This window comes from Thamnophis elegans, chromosome Z (assembly GCF_009769535.1).
Source record: "Thamnophis elegans isolate rThaEle1 chromosome Z, rThaEle1.pri, whole genome shotgun sequence".
NCBI lineage: Eukaryota > Metazoa > Chordata > Lepidosauria > Squamata > Colubridae > Thamnophis > Thamnophis elegans.
This window is the reverse complement of record NC_045558.1, coordinates 136,560,977-136,583,476: the sequence shown is the minus strand read 5'-3', so window position 1 is coordinate 136,583,476 and position 22,500 is coordinate 136,560,977. Positions and strand designations below refer to the sequence as shown.

The window sequence follows — 22,500 nt, the reverse complement described above, 5'->3', positions numbered from 1 at the left end:
CCAGGAAGAATCTCATTTCTGTCATTGGGGGACTGAGCTCTGAAACGTCATCCTATATTGCAGACCTTATACAGTTTTACATGATTCCACAGGTAGGATCTTTGAGAATAGAAAAATTCCCTCCTCCTTTCTTTTTTTCCAAATGAGGGCAATGCAAAAAAATAAATAAATGATTATACTCTGAACAATGCCCACATAGCCCACATTGTGACCAAAATTGTCAAGGAATATTACTTGGAAACCTGACAATAAGTTTCCAAATTTTAAAAAAGAGAAATTGAGATGATGAAGATGATGATGATGATGATGATGATGATGATGATGATAGTACATAATAGCTATTTATTTGCTTTTAGTTCACGTATGGGTCATTTGCTCCAAAGGATATTCACAGTGCTGAGATTCCCATCTATTATTCCATGGTTCCAAATGAGTCCTCCCAATACATTGGGATTATCCGACTGCTTCAACATTTTGGGTGGATTTGGGTTGGGCTCTTTGCTATTGATAATAGTCACGGAGAATATTTTCTGCAGACCATGGAGTCCCTCTTTTCCCAGCATGGAATCTGCTCTGCCTGTACACAAAGGATTCCCTTTTTAACCCACTGGGACAATTTATCTGAAATGATCGTTATAGGGGAAACTATTTACAACCACATAGCTGATGAGAAGATCAATACCTTTGTCGTCTGCGGAGAGACCTTGACGATTGCATGGATCATTAATACTATATTCACGTTTGATCCTAGACATGAGAAGATTTCCTTGGGAAAGGTGTGGATCATGACTGCCCAGATTGTCTATTTGTTAACTGGCATGCAAACGAGATGGGATCGGCAGGCTTTGGATGGTTCCATTTTCTTTACAATTCACTCCAAAGACATTCCCGAGTTCAAGGAATTCCTGAAGGTCATAAAACCACCTTGGATTCAAGAAGATAGTTTTTTCCCACTTTTCTGGGAACAAGTATTTGATTGCTCCTTGCCAATTCATACCTTGACCCTTCCGGACAGTGAGATTTGTACTGGAAAGGAGAGGATGAAGGATATTCCTAAAGCTCTTTTTGAGCTGGAACTCTCTGGGCACAGCTATAGTATCTATAATGCGGTCTATATATTGGGTCAAGCTTTACATGATGTTTCCTTACTTCGATCTAACAACAGGCATTTTTTGAGGCATAAATTATCAGGATATCAAGATTTACAACCATGGCAGGTGATTTGTGTGCTACAAATACTTTGCACTAGATAATAGTAAGTTAAGAATAGAATAACAGAGTTGGAAGGGAGATCTTCTAGTCCAACCCCCTTCTTAGATAGGTAACCCTACACCACTTCAGACAAATGATTATCCAACATCTTCTTAAGTCTTGCAGCATTCACAACTTCTGGAGGCAAGTTGTTCCACTGATAAATTGTTCTAACTGTCAGGAAATTTCTCCTTAGTTCTAAGTTGCTTCTCTCCTTGATTTCCCCCCATTGCTTCTTGTCCTACCCTCAGGTGCTTTGGAGAATAGCTTGACTCCCTCTGCCTTGTGGCAGCCCCTGAGCTATTGGAACATTGCTATTATGTCTCTCCTAGTCCTTTTTTTCATTAAACTAAACATACCCAGTTCCTGTAACAGTTCTTCATGTTTTAGCCTCCAGTCTCCTAATCATCTTGGTTGCTCTTCTCTGCACTCCTTCTAGAGTCTCAACATGTTTTTTACATCGTGGTGACCAAAACTGAAGTTAGAGTGCATGATTCAAGCAGAGAAGAAGCAGATATTAATGTCCATTGATCATATTTATCTTTATCTTTATTTGCATCTTTGTATTTATAGAAATGATGTTTGTAGAAGTAGAGCTGGTTTGATGGACTACAATGAACAGTCAGATTCCCAGGAAGAAGGGAACACATTCCAGAAAGTTGAGGGAGACAAGAGACACACAACCTGGATATTGAAATAAAAATAGAAAGGAATTAGAATAGTCATACTTTGAATTTTTCAGGTTATATCTGTTAGGATGAGAGTAGTAAGCGTTTAGTCAGGAAAGATTCTGTCTATTGTGTGTAAGCAAATAAAAAAACTGAACTCTGCTGATTTCTTCTATGTCGTTGGTTTTAAGTTCACAGTAATACATTTTCCATTTTATTTCCTGGACAACTTCAGGCGGCAATGATTAAAGCTTGAATGAATTAAGACAGTGGTCTTCATCCTTTCGGGCTCCATGGATTGACACTCGGGGAAGTGGTAGAAGGGGAGATGGTTTTCTGTGCACAATCTAGATTCCTCTGCATTTGCAGATGAAGATTCATGCACCACTTGCCCGGCCCGGTTCGCAACAGGTTGTGGACTAATACCAATCCACAGCCCAGGGCTTGGAGACCCCCTGAACTAAGATGCAGCTTCTGGTTTTTAAAGCCCTACATCTATTCAGGAATTTCACCTATTGATGAAGATAGTAAATGAATGCTCCTTAGCATTGGTGGGATGCAACCGGTTTAAGAACTGGTTTAACAATTGATTCGGTGATTGTGTGCTTCAGTTTGCCTGAACCAGCTGAATCTCACCCCTGTTGTCCCTTAGCTGTTGTTCAGTTCTTACCACATCCTTAGCAACCTCACATCTATGAGAATAACATGAAATGAAAATAGATGGGAAGTGAGGAGCAGGATTGAAAATTGCTCCTCCATGTTTTTTGATATGCCTCTTCCTGGGACAAGGATCAGGGGGTTTTGATAGCCTAGAATTCACCTTACCTTTTATTTCACTATTCCATAAATTGAAGTACTGAATCCTTCTTATTATGTTATCCCTGTTCTGACCTAGGCTTCCCAAGATCATGAAGCAGACTCCGCATCCCGATAAAACCTGTTTTATTTAGGTTAAAGGGAATTCCTCTCCAGCAAAGTCCCGGCAAACAGTCTTTCATGAGACTTCACAACTACAGAGTTTTATCAGGATTGGAGAGGTTACAGGCTGATATCTTCCAATCGCCACACTGTAACAGCAATTACTTGGCAAGAAGTCAGGAACAGATCTTTGTCCTAATGAACTGAATTAATTGTCTCTTATTCCTTAACTGTTCCCTTCTCCTGGCAGCTCTGCGCAGGCACACATTGGGAACAGGTTCCAGCTGTTCTTCTGCCCCACTGATATCTGATTCCAAAGGCAGTTGATAACTGTCAGATGGCCCTGGCCCCCTCTCTGCCTCCAACACAGAGGACTCATCAGAGCCTTCCCCAGACTCCAGGACTGGCCCATCTTCCTCCCCAACCTCCTCACAGTCTTAGACAGCCACCAGCTCTGCTGGTGGGCCACAACACCCCCCTATGTAGGAAGAACTAAACAATTTCTCAAGATGTTGGACAAATAGATTGCCTATGTTTTCAGAGTTTCTCCCTCAAAAGTATAGCACAACTGTGACAAATGTACTCATATCTTTCTATTCTTTCTTTTCCTATTTTATTCATCCAAATAATCTAGCTCCACCAGTTTCTGAAAGGCATGAAATTCAATAATTCTCTTGGAGAGACCTTGACTTTCTATGATCAAAAGAAGATGGAGGGTGGATTTGATATTATAAATATAGCTGTCTTTCCCAATTCCACTTACCAGAGAGTAAAGCTTGGAACAGTGAACCCTGATACTCTCAAAGGAAAGGAATTAGACATAAATGAAGACATGATAGTTTGGCACAGATCATTTAACCAGGTATGGATGCAAAGAGAGTTTGTATGACCATTGTAAGATGGGTAGATTTGAATGGGATATTTAGGGTTTTTCTTCTTGCAGACAACTTATAAAAACAAGAAAAAACATTCTTTCAACTCTTACTGTTAAAAACTAAGACAAATATATTTTTGCACAATATTTATTATATCTCCCTGAAAAACTGAAACAAAAATATGAAAGAAATCTACATGCATTTAAGTGACTATATTTTCTTGTTTGAGTGAAGCTTCATCTGAGCCGAGGTAGCGCAGTGGTTAAATGCAGCACTACAGGCTACTTCAGCTGACTGCAGTTCTGCAGTTCGGCTGTTCAAATCTCACCGGCTCAGGGTTGACTCAGCCTTTCATCCTTCCGAGGTGGGTAAAATGAGGACCCAGATTGTTGTTGGGGGCAATATGCTGACTCTGTAAACTGCTTAGAGAGGGCTGAAAGCCCTATGAAGCAGTATAAAAGTCTAACTGCTATTGCTATTGCTATTGAGTTGTGATTGAAAGGGAATTTGATTGAGTCATTTTTTCTCATTGAATTAACTGAATTAATGAAATATTTCATATTAAAAACCCGATAATTTAAAAACTTAGAAACCAGGTCAGATATGTTCACAAATTCAAATTAAAGTTCCAATTGAAATGGACCAACTGTATTTTCAAATAAATTGAATGTTTGATCCTTTTGTAAATCCTTTTGTTTAGGATATTTCTTTTAATATAATAGAACATTTCATTTCCAGTGTCGTAACTTCAAAGTAATACATCTTCATCTTCCAACATTTAATATTGATAATTAGGTCCTCCCTGTTTCTCTGTGCAATGACTATTGCCACCCTGGCTATCAGAAGAGGAAGAAGGAAGGAAAAAAATTCTGCTGCTATGATTGTGTTCCATGTCCAAAAGGGAAAATCTCCAAAGAGATGGGTAAGCTAACAGAATACTCTGGTTTTGTTGTTACGCGATGAAGTTGAAATTTCAGACAGACTTCCATAGTAATCAAGTACACCACAGAGCCGTGATGGCCAACCTCTAATGGCACACAAGTCATCGCCCCCATTCTGCTCAGCTGTGTATGACCCAGTTCAGCTCACCTCCCACTGGTCAGCTGGTCTTTGGGTCTCTGTTGCAGATGTCCTGGGGCAGGGTGCATGTGGGGGGCACGCACATGCGTGGGGGTGCAGAGGAAGAGTGCACATGCACGGGGGCACACACACATTGCATTTTGGAGGTTCAAGCATTTGCTTGTTTTGGGCACTCCAGAAAAGATTAGCCATCATTGCCATAGAGGCATAGAGGAGGGCCAAAACAACCAGACATTAAGATATTTTCCCCCATGCCTCACTCTGCTGAACAATTAATTCCTACAATACTGTCTTATCCCTTAGAATAGCTATGTAGTAGAGCTAAATCACTATTATCCTTCTCATCTTTTCAATTACCCAGGTTTCCCGAAAATAAGACCTCCCCGGATAATAAGCGCAATTGGGCTTTTGAGCGCTTGTGCCAAAATAAGCCCTCCCCCAAAAATAAGCCCTCCCCACACTTGCCGCCTCCCGCACCTCAAAAATAATAAGACCTCCCTGAAAATAAGGCCAAGTGCTTATTTCAGGGGTCAAAAGAAAATAAGTGTCTTATTTTTGGGGAAACACTGTACCTACTGGTATTCCTTTAACATCTTGTGACTATCATCTTGTGTTGTATCTTATCATTTATGATGGACTTTATTTTATGATTGTGATCATGATTTCTCACTTGCTGCTTGTATATACACTGGGAGTTTATGCGCCAGAGACAAATTCCTTTTGTGTGTCGAATCACACTTGGCCAATAAAGAATTCTATTTCTTTGAGTCTGTGGTCTGTTGAACTCTTTGAGATAATCTATTTTTGTGCTCAGGTTATGCATTCATGAAATCTTGTTTGGAAATGGAATGGGGCAATTAAGAAATCAAATTCATTTGTTCATTGGAAATTATATTATTCTGAGCATGGAATTAATTCTATGTCTCATGAACCTGGATTGACCTAAGGAATTTCTTTTCTTCTTAGACATTCTTACTTATCCCAAAGGTGCTTTTTCAACAGACAACTGGACTTCATTTTTTTTCCTTGAAGATGTTTGATTTTCATCCAAAAAACATCTTCACTGACTATCAGTTGCCTCTTGCAAAAGCATTTTTGGAACAACCATGACCTGGATGACTAAGAATCTACATAGATGTATTCCTACTTTCAGTGCTCTGAAAATCAATTCAAAAATTGTGATAAAGATGAATGCATCATCAAAAATAACTATCTTCTTGCCTTATGAAAGACTTTGGAATCAGTTTAGCCACTGTTGCTACTTTATATTTATCCATTACAACACATGTGTTGTTGTTGTTTTCAATTTCAGATATGGTAGCTTGTGTCCAATGCCCAGAAGATCAATATGCAAACCAAGAAAGAAATGGATGCCTCCTGAAAAGGATAAACTTTCTGTCTTATGAAGAACCTTTAGGGTATAATTTAGCTTGTCTTGGTGCTGTGTTATTCCTCATTACATCATGGGTCCTGGGAACTTTTATTAAGCACAAGGACAGCCCTATTGTGAAAGCCAACAACCGGGATCTCACCTACACTCTCCTTATCTCCCTTCTGTTCTGCTTCCTCTGCTCTTTGCTCTTCATTGGAAAACCTGGAAAAGTCACTTGTCTCCTCAGACAGTCTGCATTTGGTCTCATTTTCTCATTGTCCATCTCTTGTGTGTTGGCCAAAACCATCCTTGTTTCTCTTGCCTTCAAGGCCACCAAGCCAGGCTCTCGGATGAGGACATGGGTGGGGAAAAGACTGGCTGTTTCTATTGTCCTTTTCTGCTCAATATTCCAAGCAGGCATCTGTATTGTGTGGTTGTCAACCTCTCCCCCATTCCCAGAGTTAGATATGCACTCAACAACTGAAGAAATAATTATACAATGCAATGAAGGATCAGTTTTTATGTTTTATTGTGTCCTGAGCTATATGGCTCTCCTTTCATTTGCCAGCTTCATTGTGGCTTTCCAGGCTCGTAATCTTCCTGACAGCTTCAATGAAGCCAAGTTCATCACCTTCAGCATGTTGGCTTTCTGCAGTGTGTGGATCTCCTTTGTCCCAACCTACCTGAGCACCAGGGGAAAAGCCATGGTGGCTGTGGAGATCTTCTCTATCTTGTCCTCCAGTGCTGGGCTTCTAGGCTGCATCTTTTTCCCCAAATGTTACATTATTGTTTTGAGGCCTGATTTAAACCACAAGGAGCAACTGATGAGAAGACATGTTTAAACATGTTTTAATTACAAACAGATTATGTCTGTCTATGTAAAATTATAAAGTATCTTTAATGATTCTTGTGAAGATATTCATTTCTTTTAAATACTGAAAATTTATTCTTTAAGAGATATGAAGAGGGCTTCTTATGGTTTCTTAAAGTTCTTGGGGAATTATGGTTTTTATAAAGAGCAAACAATATTTAATCAAATACTGTTAGCGGTGGATGAAAAGTTAATTAAGAAATTGTATAATTTCCTATTAAGGCTAAAAATGTAAGATGAAAAGGTAAAAGAGAAGATGATAGTTTTTTGAATATACTATAAAGGTAAAGGTCCGCCTTGCACATATATGCGATAGTAGCGGGCTCCTACTGGTTCGGACCGGTTCGGCTGAACCGGTAGTACTTTGGCAGCTGGAATCACTGGAATCGGCAGCAACAAAGGCCTACTATGGCTCCGAACCAATTCTCCCTGCAGTGTCATAGGCACTTGCATTTTGTGTTTTGCTTCTGTACATGCACAAAGCAATTTTTATTGCTCTGTGCATGCATGCATCTGTGCAGCGCGCACAGAAGCAAACCATCAGTAGTGACCACTGGAACCCATCCCTGATGTGCAAGTTGTTCTGAACTCTAGGGGGTGGTGCTGATCTCCATTTCAAAGCCGAAGAGCCAGCACTGTCCGAAGATGTCTCCGTGGTCATGTGGATGACACAACTAAATGCTGAAGGCACACAGAATGCTGTTACCTTCCCACCAAAGGTGGTTTCTATTTTTCTACTTGCATTTTTACATGCTTTTGAACTGCTAGGTTGCCAAAAGCTGAGACAAGTAATGGGAGCTCACTCCATTATGCAGTGCTAGGGATTCAAACCGCTGAACTGCCAACCTTTCTGATCAACAAGTTCAGTGTCTTAGCCCCTGAGCCACCACATCCCTTTTAGAAATACTATAGAATTTGATAATTGCCAAAAGCTCTAGGAAAGGAACTATAAATTGACAATGGCAACTACATATAAGAAAAATATGTATAAAATATTTTATAGGTGGCACTTACCACCAGCAAGACTAGCCAAAAAGGTTTAAAAATATGTCTGCTAAATGTTGGAAATGTAATTAAACTCCGGGCACATATTACCATATGTGGTGGACATGTCCAAAGTAAACTAAAATAGACAAAATACATATAATGATTGGCAAAAATGGTAAGGCAGCATATAGGCTACAAACCAGAATTATTTTTGCTAGGTATAATACCAGAAAAATCTGATAAAGGGAATGTATATTTCAAATTGTATTTTTTGACAGCAGCAATAATTGTATTTGCACAATTCTGGAAAAATGAGGAAACATCTCCAGAAGAAGAGATGATAAAAAAAATTGACTATGCAGAAATGGACAGACTAACAATGAAGGTAAAAGAAAAAGAAATTTGGAACTCATTTTCTCAATGGTTGGATAATAAAGGTAGAAATTAGGAGTTTATTATTGCTATATAAACAAACTGACTCAGACAGTATACTGTCTATCAAGCACTTATTGTATACAAAGAGAAAGAGAGAGAGAGAGAGAGAGAGAGAGAGAGAGAGAGAGAGAGAGAGAGAGAGAGAGAGTTATCATCACAAGTACAACACACACACACACACACACACACACATATATAGTTATCAGCACAAATACAACACACACACACATATATATGTATATATATGTGTGTGTGTGTGTGTGTGTGTGTGTTTGTGTGTGTGTTTGTGTTGTATTTGTGCTGATAAATGAATAAAGGGAGACTAGTATAGATCTATTTCAAACTATTTTGCTTTCATCAGCTAGCCATACCCTTTCTGGGATTCGAACCTGTGCTGTATTACATCTTAGGCAGATGTCTTAACCATTAAGCCACAGGTCCTCCTCTTTATCAGCTGAGCCAGGGAAGTAGATATATATTTAGTGTCACAACCCCCGGTATGCCCCAATTATGGGAGGAAGCTCACTGCTTCCATTCTCTGTCCATTCTCTACCAGGGGTTATGACAGTAAATATATACCTACTTCCCTGGCTCAGCTAATAAGGAGGAGGACCTGTGGCTTAATGGCTAAGACGTCTGCCTAAGATGTAATATAGCACAGGCTCGAATCCCAGTAAGGGTATGGCTAGCTGATGAGAGCTAAATAGCTTGAAATAGATCTATACTAGTCTCCCTTTATTTATTTATCAGCACAAATATTACATACATACATACATACATACATACATACATACATACATACATACACACACACACACACACACACACACACAATTGAAATACAATGAATACACATACACACACACACACACACAAACACACACACATATATATATCCCAGTAAGGGTATGGCTAGCTGATGAGAGCTAAATAGCTTGAAATAGATCTATACTAGCCTTTATTTATTTATCAGCACAAATTAAAAAAAAACAACCCTATATATATATATATATATATATGTATGTATGTATGTATGTATGTATGTATGTATGTATGTATGTATGTATGTAACAAAAAGGCAACAGTAAAAAATACTGGGTTTCTGTCTGGATGGTCTCTTGTGACGAGCCGAAGGATAGAGAATGGAAGTGTGACCTTCCTCCCATATTTGGGCATACCAGGGGTTGTGACTTTAAATATATACCTTTCACCCTGGCCTGGCTGATAAGGAGTTGAGCTCTGTAGCTCAATGGTTAACACATCTGCCTAAGAGGCAATAGAGCACAGGTTCGATTCCCAGCAAGGGTATGGCTAGCTGATGAGAGCTAAATAGCTTGAAATAGATCTATACTAGTCTCCCTTTATTTATTTATCAGCACAAATATAACACACACACACACACACACACACACACACACACACACACACACACACACACACATATATATATATATATATATATATATATATATATATATATATATATATATATATATCACACCTCCACCCTATCAGAACACAGCCAAGCTCCCGCACAATCAGCTCCCACCCCCACTGGCAGTTAAAAGTAAGAAACAGCTGTGATCTCTCATTGCTCCTAGAAGCACGAAGCCGAGTAAACCAGCCTGAAGATGACGAATGGGACTTCGTCGAAACGTTGCCAAGACACTTCCAATTTTACGTGGGAGAAAACCTGAATAACCAAAGACCTACATACAAACACCCGTGAAAACCTCAGAAAATATTTTTTATGTATGTATGTATGTATGTATGTATGTATGTATGTATGTATGTATGTATGTATTTAGTGTCACAACCCCTGGTATACCCAAATATGGGAGGAAGCATACTGCTTCCTTTCTCTGTCTATCGGCTCATCCCAAGAGACCATCCAGACAGAAAGCCATTATTTTTACTGTTGCCTTTGTTACATCCCTTTATTTATTTATCAGCACAAATGCAACACACACACACACACACACACACACACACAGACACACAGATATTATTTTCATGGGGAATGCTATGAAACTCAAAACTCCCACAGAAAATAAGACAAAATAGTAAATTATTCTTCTTTTTGAGACTCATGGACTTTCAGACGCAAAATATTTATTGAAAATCAGGCAGCATACAAATTTGTTTGCTTGCCTTTTTTGTGGGAACTGAACAAGGTAAAGGTGTGGTTGTACTTCTGAAGTAGAATGTCAAGTTTTATGGAATTTATTGACCACTTAAAATAGACAAGTCTACTGAATCAAAGAAAGGAAGTTACCTAGATCAGTGTTTCCCAACCTTGGCAACTTGAAGATGTCCGGACTTCAACTCCCAGAATTCCCCAGCCAGCATTCGCTGGCTGGGGAATTCTGGGAGTTGAAGTCCGGACATCTTCAAGTTGCCAAGGTTGAGAAACACTGACCTAGATCAAATGAGAACTTTGGACAGCTTCACGTTAACCTATTTATTTTGATGCCAAAATATTCAACAATACAATCTCAACTATTACATTGGAATCATACCTAACAAATAATTTGGGAAATACTCAATTTGCTTTGTTACTTTTGAATACCATGGTTCCTAATTGGAAAAAAAAACCATAATAATGGTGGCAAAAAGGCTTTGAAGACTCCCCTGAGAACTCTAATTATGATTGGAATAATAATTCTGAATTTCTGTAAGTCTATGAGTCTGATATGAGACTCATGAGTGATATGAGCCTATATATATATATACACAAAGAAAACCCCATAAAACATAATTCCTAACCATGGATAAATCACATCTATATCAATGACTCTAAATTTGTACTTTTGTCAAAATGTCTGACTTAATTTATATGCCCTACATTAAGTATTCATATTGATGAGATGTATAAATTCATAAATATATGTATATATGCATAAATCTCATGATGATGAGATTTATAAATCAGCAATAAAACCATGTCAATGCATTTTGAAAAACTAATTATATTTGAAGGATAGATTTAGCAAATTTATACAGCTATCCATCTTACCAGCATGACTCCGGAGGGTATACAGCAAATCCAATAATTAAAAACTAGGGCAGCAACTATTAAAAACAATTAAATAAAGATTGCAGGAGAATGAAAAACAACTTAAACACAGTGTAACCATCTCACAATATTTTTTATTCTCACGAGAACCCAAAGGTTGATAGAAAAACCATGTTTTAAGGATTTTTAGAAGGTTGGTTGGGAATGGGCTAATTCACTGTATCTCCCTCTTCAGAATTATTCAGATAACTATAATTGGTTTGTATAGCTAAAGCCTGAGACATTTCCAAATAATAAAGGGCTCAATTAATTACCTGGATAGTGCATATAAATGAACCTCTGTGCCACAGAGAATAAGAAACAGGAGGCAGAAGCAGAGAAGCTTATGAATATCATTTCTAACCTTCTATTTCTTCTCCCTACCTGGCTGCTTACTTCATTTGATCATCCAATTTTAATATTAACCTTGAAATGTTGACTAATATATAGGCTTCTCGTTCTTCTGCACTAATTGAGATGTGTGGAGAGATATATTGATACACATGTGAATAGATGGTTTAAGGCACACAGTTGATCTAGATTTTGCCACCTAGATGTTGCTATTTCTGATGATCTTGGTGAGCAAGATTGATAGTTTGACATGCTCTGCAGATGATCCCATCCCTGTTCCACATCAGTGGTTCCAACCAGGAGACATCATCGTTGGTGGAATGACTTCTCAAATCATTTATCATTTTAATGAGGTTTTGTTCAAGGATCATCCTTTTCAGAACTTCTTTGGAATCCCAGAGTAAGACACTTGTACTTTTCTGATGTGCTTCTCATGAATTTAGAGAGACCACAATGAATGGAGGGAAATATGGAAGAATGGAGTTTAGTGTCCTCTAATAACAGGTTGCTTCTACTAAGGGACATGATGTGAGGATGGGAACCATTCGTCCTTTTTTTTTTTTTAAAAAAAAGCCAGAATTATGTTGTTAGATACACAGAGCTATTAAATTATAAAGGACTATTTGTAGAAGCAACAGCAGTTTCATAGGATACAAAGATGATTTTGAGTTAAGATCTCTTTTTGCATTTTGATGTTCTTTTTTTAAAAAAAAAATGATACTAGCTGATAACTTGGCGTTGTCTGGGTATTTATTTATTTTTAGGGGGGAAATGTCCAGACCAAATGTAATTTCTAATGTTGGATTTTCCCCCTTACCATAACTAGCCTCTTTGTGGAATATTGTGAAGCCGTTACCATGACAACTCCACTGTGCTATACAGTAGAAACAATTTTATGGCAGTTCAGTGGAAGCCATTTAAAGGCACAACAAGCTGTATCAAAACAGAACACACACCTTGACGTATGTTTTTACAAACAATGTTTGTTTCCAGAAAGTAAGTCATCTGTGTTTGTTTGAAATTGCTCAAGATATTCCAGAGTTATGCTGAAACACACACACACACAACCATTGATAGATGATAGATAGATAGATAGATAGATAGATTAGATAGATTAGATAGATAGATAGATAGATAGATAGATAGATAGATAGATGATAGATAGATGATAGATAGATAGATAGATAGATAGATAGATAGATAGATAGATAGATAGATAGATAGATAGATAGATAGATAGATAGATAGATAGTTGGATAGTTGGATAGTTGAATGGATGGATGGATGGATGGATGGATGGATGGATGGATGGATGGATGGATGGAAGGATGGAAGGAAGGAAGGATGGGGATGGGGATGGGGATGGGGATGGGGATATGGATATAGATATGGATATGGATGGATGATGGATATAATTCTCTTGTAGTGTTTTCTCCCTTTAAAGCCCTTCTTTTGCAAGTAAATTAGTTTCAAAATGCAATCTTTAAATGTTTAAAAATGGAATTGAAAAAAATGCAAGTGACAGTCATAATTATTTGCAAGTTTGATGAGTGAATAGGCATAGAACATTAGGCCATCAATATAGAGCTAACTCATGGAATGTGTAACTGATTTGTAATAATTACAAGGTAACACAAAAAGTTGATGTCATCATTGTATTAGTATTTTACTGAACTGGGAAAAATTGGAAGTCAGCATCATTTTTCTCCTCTCCTCCTCCTTTTTTTCTTCATCCTCCATTCCCTCTTTTTTAATCTTTATTTTCATCATATATTATGTTGAAGTAAACCTTAATCGAACTTTGAAGTCTAATAAAATTGAAAACCAAAATAACCACTGAGAAATGACTATGGATATTTTCAGTTATTCAGGCCATGATTTTCCCAAAGGTACTTTTTCAAAAGGCAGTTGGATCTTATTTGATTTTTCTTTTCTTGAAAATGCTTCACTTCTCATCCAAGAACTGAACTGGGGATGAACTGAGGATGCTTCTTGGATGAGAAATGAAACATCTTCAAGAAAAGAAACAAACAAACAAAGGAAGTCCAGTTGCCTTTTGAAAAAGCACCTATGGGATGACTAAGATATGGAGATTCCAAAAATGTCCCATACTCCATCCTTGAAATAAATGCCACTTGAATGCTTGGATCATTAATCAAGGAAAGAAGGAAGAAAAAGGAAGGAAGGAAGGAAGGAAGGAAGGAAGGAAGGAAGGAAGGAAGGAAGGAAGGAAGGAAGGGGATAAATCCTCTAAAGACAATCCTGATGATATGACATCCTACTTGATTCCAAGCAAATATATTAACTCTTAGAAAGTATGTTTTCCCCCAAGATATCTCCAGAACATGAGTATAATATCCAGAAAAGTTTGATGCAAGTTCCAAATTTTATTGTGTCCAAAATAATACATGGAAATACTAATTGCTGACTTCTTGAAAATAAAAATAAATGGAAAAAAATATTGGAGGCATTGTCCAATTACTTTTGAAAATAATTATTTACAGTGTGATAATAAAATTCTACCAACATGCCCTTGCCTTGGCCTTTGCTGTCAATGAAATCAATGAGAATCTCCAGATCTTGCCTAATCTCTCCCTTGGATTCCACATCTATGACAGCTACTATGATGCAAAGATGACCTATCTGACCACCCTGGATTTGCTTTTCAAATCACAGAGATTTGTCCCCAATTATAAATGTGGCATGAAGAAAAACATCATAGCCGTCATTGGAGGACTGGGCTCTGCTACTTCTTCTTATATGTCCGACATCATCGATATCTACAAGATTCCACAGGTTGGATTTGGAGTGGAAAAGAACAATGATACATCCTAGCTTTGTAAAAAAAAAATGGTGGTGGGAATACTCTGGGTTTTAAAAAGAGAGATTGTTATTCATTTCTTTTATTCTTGTTTGGCCACCTAGTCAGCCAGATGTTTAGACTGGATTGGGCACTTTGTCCACCTGTCGAGTCCTTCCCAAGGACTTGAGATAGGCAGGTGTTGATGTCTGATGGCATTGCAAGTATTGTCCCTGGATGAGAACTGTTCCACGTCAATTCCTTTTGCAATTGACTGATGGCGATTTTGTCAATGCTGATGTAGTTCAAGTAGTATTCCTATGACTAATGGTTCTACCCGGAGGTGGGTTTCACGTAATTTTACCACCGGTTCACCATGCGCTGAAACTGTGAGTGTGCATGGCTTGCATGCATTCATGCGGCTTAGAAAAATGTGGCTAAATAGGACAGCATAGCCCATCTGCAGGTCACCACTAGCGATTTGCTTGAACCGATCTTAACCGGCTGAATATCATCACCGGTTCTACCTTTGCTTCCTTTGGCCACAGTAATTCTACTTCTATTTGCAGACTTTTGCATTTTGTGATTTTCTCCAGTTTTTTTCTCTTTTATTCTGCCGTCTCCTGGTCCTCCTCCTTAATGTGGTAATGTTCATTATTCACACCTCCTATTTCTGTCTATTGTATGGACAATTGTTAAGTCTGGGATGTTATGGCAGATCCTTGTCTGTTTGAATACTAAAGTGCTAGAGTACTTTAGCTTCTTCATGTTCTATTGCTTTGCCTATTTTGGAGTCCCAATGATTTTTTTTCCCCCTTGCAGACAAGTGATATGTCTTGCAGATATTTGCAATGCACTATTATTGCTATTTTGTCATGCCATTGATTTCAATTTGTCCACAGAGCCTTCTTGCAACAGCTAACTAGATGGCTCACTGATTTTTTCAGAGTCTTTGAAGAGTTGACATTTGTTTTCTATTGTTGTCTCCTTAATTCTTACTTTATATACATTTGGTTTCTTTTTAACTATTATTATTTTGTGCAGCCAGAGTTATCCTTCTTTCTTCCATTTTCCTAGTCTTAGCCATTGCCATGTCTTGCTGTTATCTGCTTTGAACGCTGTTTTTTTTTTTTAAAAAAAAATGTATGGAATAAGTAATGCTTTGCCTTGCCATGGTTTTTTTTTTCTTCTACTCTTCATTTCCTATTTCCTGGAGGCCACCTTGGTTTCCCTGGTATTCCATAAACATGCAGGGTGGACTAGTTTCAATGCATCTTCTTCACTGTACTTCTATTCTTCTAAAGCCCTTTTTCTCTTTTTAACTTTCTGTATACTTGCACATATTCCACATCTGCCTATGCTCCTTGTTAAGAGTGGAGTTCATCAACATCACTATGTTGAAGAATAGCAATAGCAATAGCAGTTAGACTTATATACCGCTTCATAGGGCTTTCAGCCCTCTCTAAGCGGTTTACAGAGTCAGCATATCGCCCCCACAGTCATTTCACCCACCTCGGAAGGATGGAAGGCTGAGTCAACCTTGAGCCGGTGAGATTAGAACCGATGAACTGCAGATAACAGTCAGCTAAAGTGGCCTGCAGTACTGCACCCTAAGCACTGCGCCACCTCGGCTCTGAAGAATAGGTTTCATTGTCATCATTTTTCTGGTCTTTCTATCCAGGGTTTCTACTTCAGCTTGGGTCTAGTCCAGTATTCTAAATGTAACACTAATGACTGGAATTGCCCAGATGGATAATTTAATGGATAGTATGGATGTTTTAACTGCTACATGTTAGTGTTATAAACTGCCAAGAATCTGAAAAATCCCAAATAGCCCTGCCTTTATAAAGCTTAAAAACATTTCCTTGCTGTCTAGACTTTTAATTCTTGTATCTAACAAATTATTTGAATAAATATCTGTTGCATGAACAAGAAGAAATACTGATGATCTCCTCCTTCCTCTTCCTCTTCCTCTTCCTCCTCCTCTTTCTCCTTCTCCTTCTTCCTCCTCCTCCTCTCCTCCTCTTCCTCCTCTTCTTCCTCTTCCTCCTCCCCCTCCTCCTCCCCTCCTCCTCCTCTTCCTCCTCCTTCTCCTCCTCCTCTGCCTTCCTCCTCCTCTTCTTTCTCTTCCTCTTCTTTTCCTCCTCCTTTTTCTCCTTCTCCTTCCTCCTCCTCTCCTCCTCCTCCTTCTCCTCCTCCTTCTCCTTCCTCCCCCTCTTCTTCCTCTTCCTCCTCCTCTTCTTCTCCTTCCCCTCCTCATTCTCTTCCTCTTCCTCCTCCTCCTCCTCCTCCTCCTCCTCCTCCTCCTCCTCCTCCTCCTCCCCCCTTTAGCTCACATATGGCTCATTTGTCCCAGAAGACCTTCACAGAAACCAGATTTCATCCTTTTACTTCATGACTCCAAATGAATCTAAACAATACGCTGGGATGATCCAACTTCTTCAACAATTCAGGTGGACATGGGTTGGCATCTTTGCTGTAGATAATAGCAATGGAGAACATTTCTTACAGACCATGGAACGATTGTTTTCCCAGAATGGAATCTGTTCAGCTTGTACGCAAAAAATCCCACAATTAGCCCATTGGGATAATTTAAAAGAAATACTTGAAACAGCATCAGATATATATGTGCCCTTGACAGATGCCCAAATTAGTACCTTTATCATTTACGGGGAATCTTTGCAAGTGTTATGGCTGACTGCTGTTATATTTCTTCTCAATGGGATGAAGGAACATCTGTCCTTTGGAAAGGTGTGGATCATGACTGCCCAGACTGACTTGGTGTTAACAGGAATGCAGAGAGGTTGGAACAGCCAGTTGTTCCATGGTGCCATTTCCTTTACAATTCACTCCAGAGAACTTCCAGGGTTCAAGGAGTTTCTTCAAACCATCAAGCCTTCCTGGACTGCAGGAGATGGATTTATTCAGGATGTATGGGAACAAGCTTTTGACTGCTTGTTTCTGGGACGGCTAGAGGGAGTGTCAGACGGTGATGCATGTACTGGAGAGGAGAGACTGGACAATCTTCCCCAACCACTTTTTGAGACGCAGATGACTGGGTACAGCTATAGCATCTACAATGCTGCTTATGCTGTAGCACATGCTTTGCATGCTCTTTTCTCACTCAGATCCAACCCAAGAAATTGGGCGGCATGTAAACGATCTTTATGTCAAGGACTTCAATCTTGGCAGGTAACCTTCATTCAACCATGAATCTTCAATGTATAGATTAGAACCCATTTGATTATGCATGTCAAGGAACGTATAGCAGAGTGGTGCGGTGGCCTAGTGGTGGAGCTCTTGCCTCAAAATCAGCAGGCTGTGAGTTCGATCCTAGATAGAGGCAGATATTTCTCTCTCTGGGCACGATGAGAATCTATCGGCTGAACAAAACTCCGCATTGGCGACATGAAGGGCAACCAGCCATTAAACGCTCTGCTAGCTCCCTTCAGTTGCTCAGACTCCACCCTGCAAGGGATTATGGGGTTAAATGATGATGATGATGATGTAAAGGAAAGAATAGCTGTTCTTGGTAACTGGGTGGTAAAGACATTCATGAGTTTGTTCAAAGTCATATTTTGAGGTGGATGCAAATTGAATTCATAAATAATGAGGGAGGAAGAAGTGTACTATTAAAGAGGGACTGGAGAAGAATTCACCTAGTCTTGGAATGGCCCAAAACTTCTAAGACCAGCTGGTCAGCACACATGTGAGCACTAGAACTTGGAAGGCAGCAGTTGGCCGCCATACGCTCTCGTGCCTGACCAATTGGCTGGCGCACATGCACGCAACAGAACCCAGAAGAGCAGCTGGCGATGGCATGCATTCCACAGAGAGGGCTCTGAGTGCCACCTCTGGCATGTGTGCTATGGGTTCACCATCATGGCTATATACAATATGAGCTTTGATTCTTGTGCCCTTCAGTACACAGATCTTGTGCGCAAAAGGAAACTAATCTAGCCATGTTGGGTCTGTGGACCTTCAACTGAGTGAGCCAAGTCCCAGATAAGGCATTATTGTTTAGACAGGCAAGGCTTTATTATGGACTTGGTTGACAGCAGGAACCAATAGGCCAACTCTATAAAGCCCGGGCTCATATCAGAAGGATAACCAGAATTTTTATTAATAGCTACCTCCATTTCTTAGATGCCTCTGTTATTGGATGACCATAAAGAAACAGACAGCCTGGATTCAAGACCCAAGCAACATGATGGAGTGAGCTCTCATTACTTGCCCCAGCTCCTGCCAACCGACCACTTTGAAAGCAGGCAAATGTGAGCGGATAAATAGGTACAACTTTAATGGGAAAGTCATTGCATTCCATGCACCTCAATATGTAGTCATGCTGATCACATAGCCATGAAATGCTGTCTAAAGGGGTTATGTACATGGAACACTGTTACTTTCCCAACCAAAGTGGTACCCATTTATCTACTTGCATTTGCTGGCTCCCTTGGCTAAGAAACAGAAATGACTTTCTAGAGTTGGACATGACTGGACAGGGGAAACATTTACTTTTTTTAAAGAATTGGAAGACTTTCTGTCTGGTAAAACAAAATCCTATTAAACTAGCACTTGGATTATCTAGTTGTTCTTTTTTCATGCCACCTTACTGTATTCCTTCCTTCCTTCCTTCCTTCCTTCCTTCCTTCCTTTTTTCCTTCTTTATTTTCTTTCTTTCTTTCTTTCTTTCATTCATTCATTGCTTAATTTTTTAATTGTTTTGTTTTGTTTTCCAAATGACATAGCTCCATCCATTTCTTCAAAGCATCTCATTCAACAACTCTGCTGGAGAAAATATTTCCTTTAGTGAAAGCAAGGAAATAGAGAGTGGTTTTGACCTGATGAACTTGATCACCTTTCCCAATACCTCCTTCCAGCGGGTGAAAATTGGAAGAGTGGATGGAGATGCACCTGAAGGAAAAGAATTAATTATTAATGAGGACATGATCGTTTGGCATAGGTGGTTCAATCAGGTATGGGTGACTTTGGTGGAACAATCCAGATCAGATATGTTCACACATTCAAATTAAAGTTCCAGTTCAAATAGATCAACTAGTTTCAAATAAATGGAATGTTTGATCTTTGTAAATCCTTTTGTTTCGGATATTTCTTTTAATATAATAGAACATTTCATTTCCAGTGTCGTAACTTCAGAGTAATACATCTTCATCTTCCAACCTTTAATATTGATAATTAGGTCCTCCCTGTTTCTCTGTGCAATGACTATTGCCACCCTGGCTATCAGAAGAGGAAGAAGGAAGGGGAAAAAATTCTGCTGCTATGATTGTGTTCCATGTCCAAAAGGGAAAATCTCCAAAGGGATGGGTAAGCTATCAGAACACTCTGATTTTGTTGTTATGTCGATGAAGTTGAAATTTCAGACCAGACTTCCATAGTAATCAAGTACACCACAGAGCCGTGATGGTGAACCTCTGATGGCACACAAACCATCGCCCCCATTCAGCTAAGCTGGGTACACCCCAGTTCAGCTCACTTCCCACTGGCCAGCTGGTCTTTGGGTCTTTGATGCAGATGCCCTGGGGAGGGGTGCATGCGTGGGGGTGCGAGGAAGAGGTGAAACTGCATGGGGGCGCACACACATTGCATTTTGGAAGTCCAAGCACTTGCTTACTTTGGACACTCCAGAAAAGGTTAGCCATCATTGCCATACAGGCATAGAGGAGTGCCAAACAACCAGACATTAAGATATTTTCCCCCATGCCATCACTCTGCCTAAACAATTAATTTCCTTCAATACTGTTCTATTCTATTACCCAATTTTCCCCCGAAATAAGACCTCCCGGATAATAAGCCCAATTGGGCTTTTGAGCGCATGTGCTAAAATAAGCCCTGCCCCAAAAATAAGCCCTACCCAAAAATATTGCAACACAGCAGCAGCCATGAGGTGACCACACTCGCCACCTCCTGCACCACAAAAATATAAGACCTTCCCGAAAATAAGGCCAAGCGCTTATTTCAGGGGTCAAAAGAAAATAATACCCTGTCTTATTTTCGGGAAAACACGGTACCTACTGGTATTCCTTTAACATCTTATTACTATCATCTTGTGTTGTATCTTATGATTTAGGATTGACTTTATTTTATGATTGTGATCATGATTTATCACTTGCTGCTTGTATGTACACTGGGAGCTTATGCACCAGAGACAAATTTCTTGTGTGTGTCGAATCACAGTTGGCCAATAAAGAATTCTATTTCTTTGAGTCTGTGGTCTGTTGAACTCTTTGAGATAATCTATTTTTTGCTCAGGTTATGCATTCATGAAACCTTGTTTAGAAATGGAATGGGGCAATGAAGAAATCAATTTCATTTGTTTATTGGAAATTATATTATTCTGAGCATGGAATTAATGCTATGTCTCCTGAACCTGGATTGACCTAAGGAATTTCTTTTCTTCTTAGACATTCTTACTTATCCCAAAGGTGCTTTTCAACAGACAACTGGACTTCATTTTTTTTCTTGAAGATGTTTGATTTTCATCCAAGAAGCATCTTCACTGACTGTCAGTTGCCTCTTTCAAAAGCATTTTTGGAACAACCTTGACCTGGAAGACTAAGAATCTACATAGATGCATTTCTATTTTCGGTGCTCTGAAAATCAAATTGTGATAAAGATGAATGTGCCATCAAAAATAATTATCTTCTTGCCTTATTAAAGACTTTGGAATCAGTTTAGCCACTGTTGCTACTGTACATTTATCCATTACAACACAGATTTTTTTCCCCAATTTCAGATATGGTAGCTTGTGTCCAATGTCCAGAAGATCAATATGCAAACCAAGAAAGAAATGGATGTCTCCTGAAAAGGATAAACTTTCTGTCTTATGAAGAACCTTTAGGGTATATTTTAGCTTGTCTTGGTGCTGGGTTATTCCTCATTACATCATGGGTGCTGGGAACTTTTATTAAGCACAAGGACAGTCCTATTGTGAAAGCCAACAACCGGGATCTCACCTACACTCTCCTCATCTCCCTTCTGTTCTGCTTCCTCTGCTCTTTGCTCTTCATTGGACAACCTGGAAGAGTCACTTGTCTCCTCAGACAGTCTGCATTTGGTCTCATTTTCTCATTGTCCATCTCTTGTGTGTTGGCCAAAACTATCCTTGTTTCCCTTGCCTTCAAGGCCACCAAGCCAGGGCTCTCGGATGAGGACATGGGTGGGAAAAAGACTGGCTGTTTCTATTGTCCTTTTCTGCTCAATATTCCAAGCAGGCATCTGTATTGTGTGGTTGTCAACCTCTCCCCCATTCCCAGAGTTAGATATGCACTCAACAACTGAAGAAATAATTATGCAATGCAATGAAGGATCAGTTGTTATGTTTTATTGTGTCCTGAGCTATATGGCCCTCCTTTCATTTGCCAGCTTCATTGTGGCTTTCCAGGCTCGTAATCTTCCTGACAGCTTCAATGAAGCCAAGTTCATCACCTTCAGCATGTTGGCTTTCTGCAGTGTGTGGATCTCTTTTGTCCCAACCTACCTGAGCACCAGGGGAAAAGCCATGGTGGCTGTGGAGATCTTCTCTATCTTGTCCTCCACTGCTGGGCTTCTAGGCTGCATCTTTCTCCCCAAATGTTACATTATTGTTTTGAGGCCTGGTTTAAATCACAAGGAGCAACTGATAAGAAGAAATGTTTAAACACTTTTTAATTACAAACAGATTATGTCTGTCTATGTAAAATTATAAAGTACCTTTAATGAACCTTGTGAAGATATTAATTTCTTTTAAACACTGAAAATTTATTCTTTAAGAGATAAGAGGAAGATGGCTTCTTATGGTGTCTTAAGGTTCTTGGGGAATTAGGTTTTTTATAAA

The 22,500-nt window shown here is 39.2% G+C and overlaps 1 protein-coding gene and 1 pseudogene across 1 annotated transcript; both read left to right on the top strand.

Annotated features, from left to right (window-relative positions):
* The first annotated feature begins 419 nt into the window (after positions 1-419).
* Positions 420-7,006, top strand: LOC116521984 (vomeronasal type-2 receptor 26-like). The gene is made up of 4 exons (XM_032236572.1): positions 420-1,217; positions 3,472-3,699; positions 4,508-4,634; positions 6,105-7,006. The coding sequence occupies exons 1-4, from the start codon at positions 420-422 to the stop codon at positions 7,004-7,006; spliced, it is 2,055 nt and encodes a 684-aa protein (XP_032092463.1).
* Positions 7,007-17,057: 10,051 nt separating this feature from the next.
* LOC116521983 lies at positions 17,058-22,323 on the top strand (annotated as a pseudogene).
* The last annotated feature ends 177 nt before the right edge of the window (positions 22,324-22,500 follow it).

What these genes read in the sequence shown, in the direction of transcription:
- LOC116521984 (XM_032236572.1), top strand. Translation starts at nt 420, where the DNA reads ATGGTTCCAAATGAGTCCTCCCAATACATTGGGATTATCCGACTGCTT. An exon ending in AAGATTTACAACCATGGCAG is followed by an intron (nt 1,218 to 3,471) that starts GTGATTTGTGTG and finishes CAAATAATCTAG; the next exon opens with CTCCACCAGTTTCTGAAAGG. An exon ending in GAAAATCTCCAAAGAGATGG is followed by an intron (nt 4,635 to 6,104) that starts GTAAGCTAACAG and finishes TTTCAATTTCAG; the next exon opens with ATATGGTAGCTTGTGTCCAA.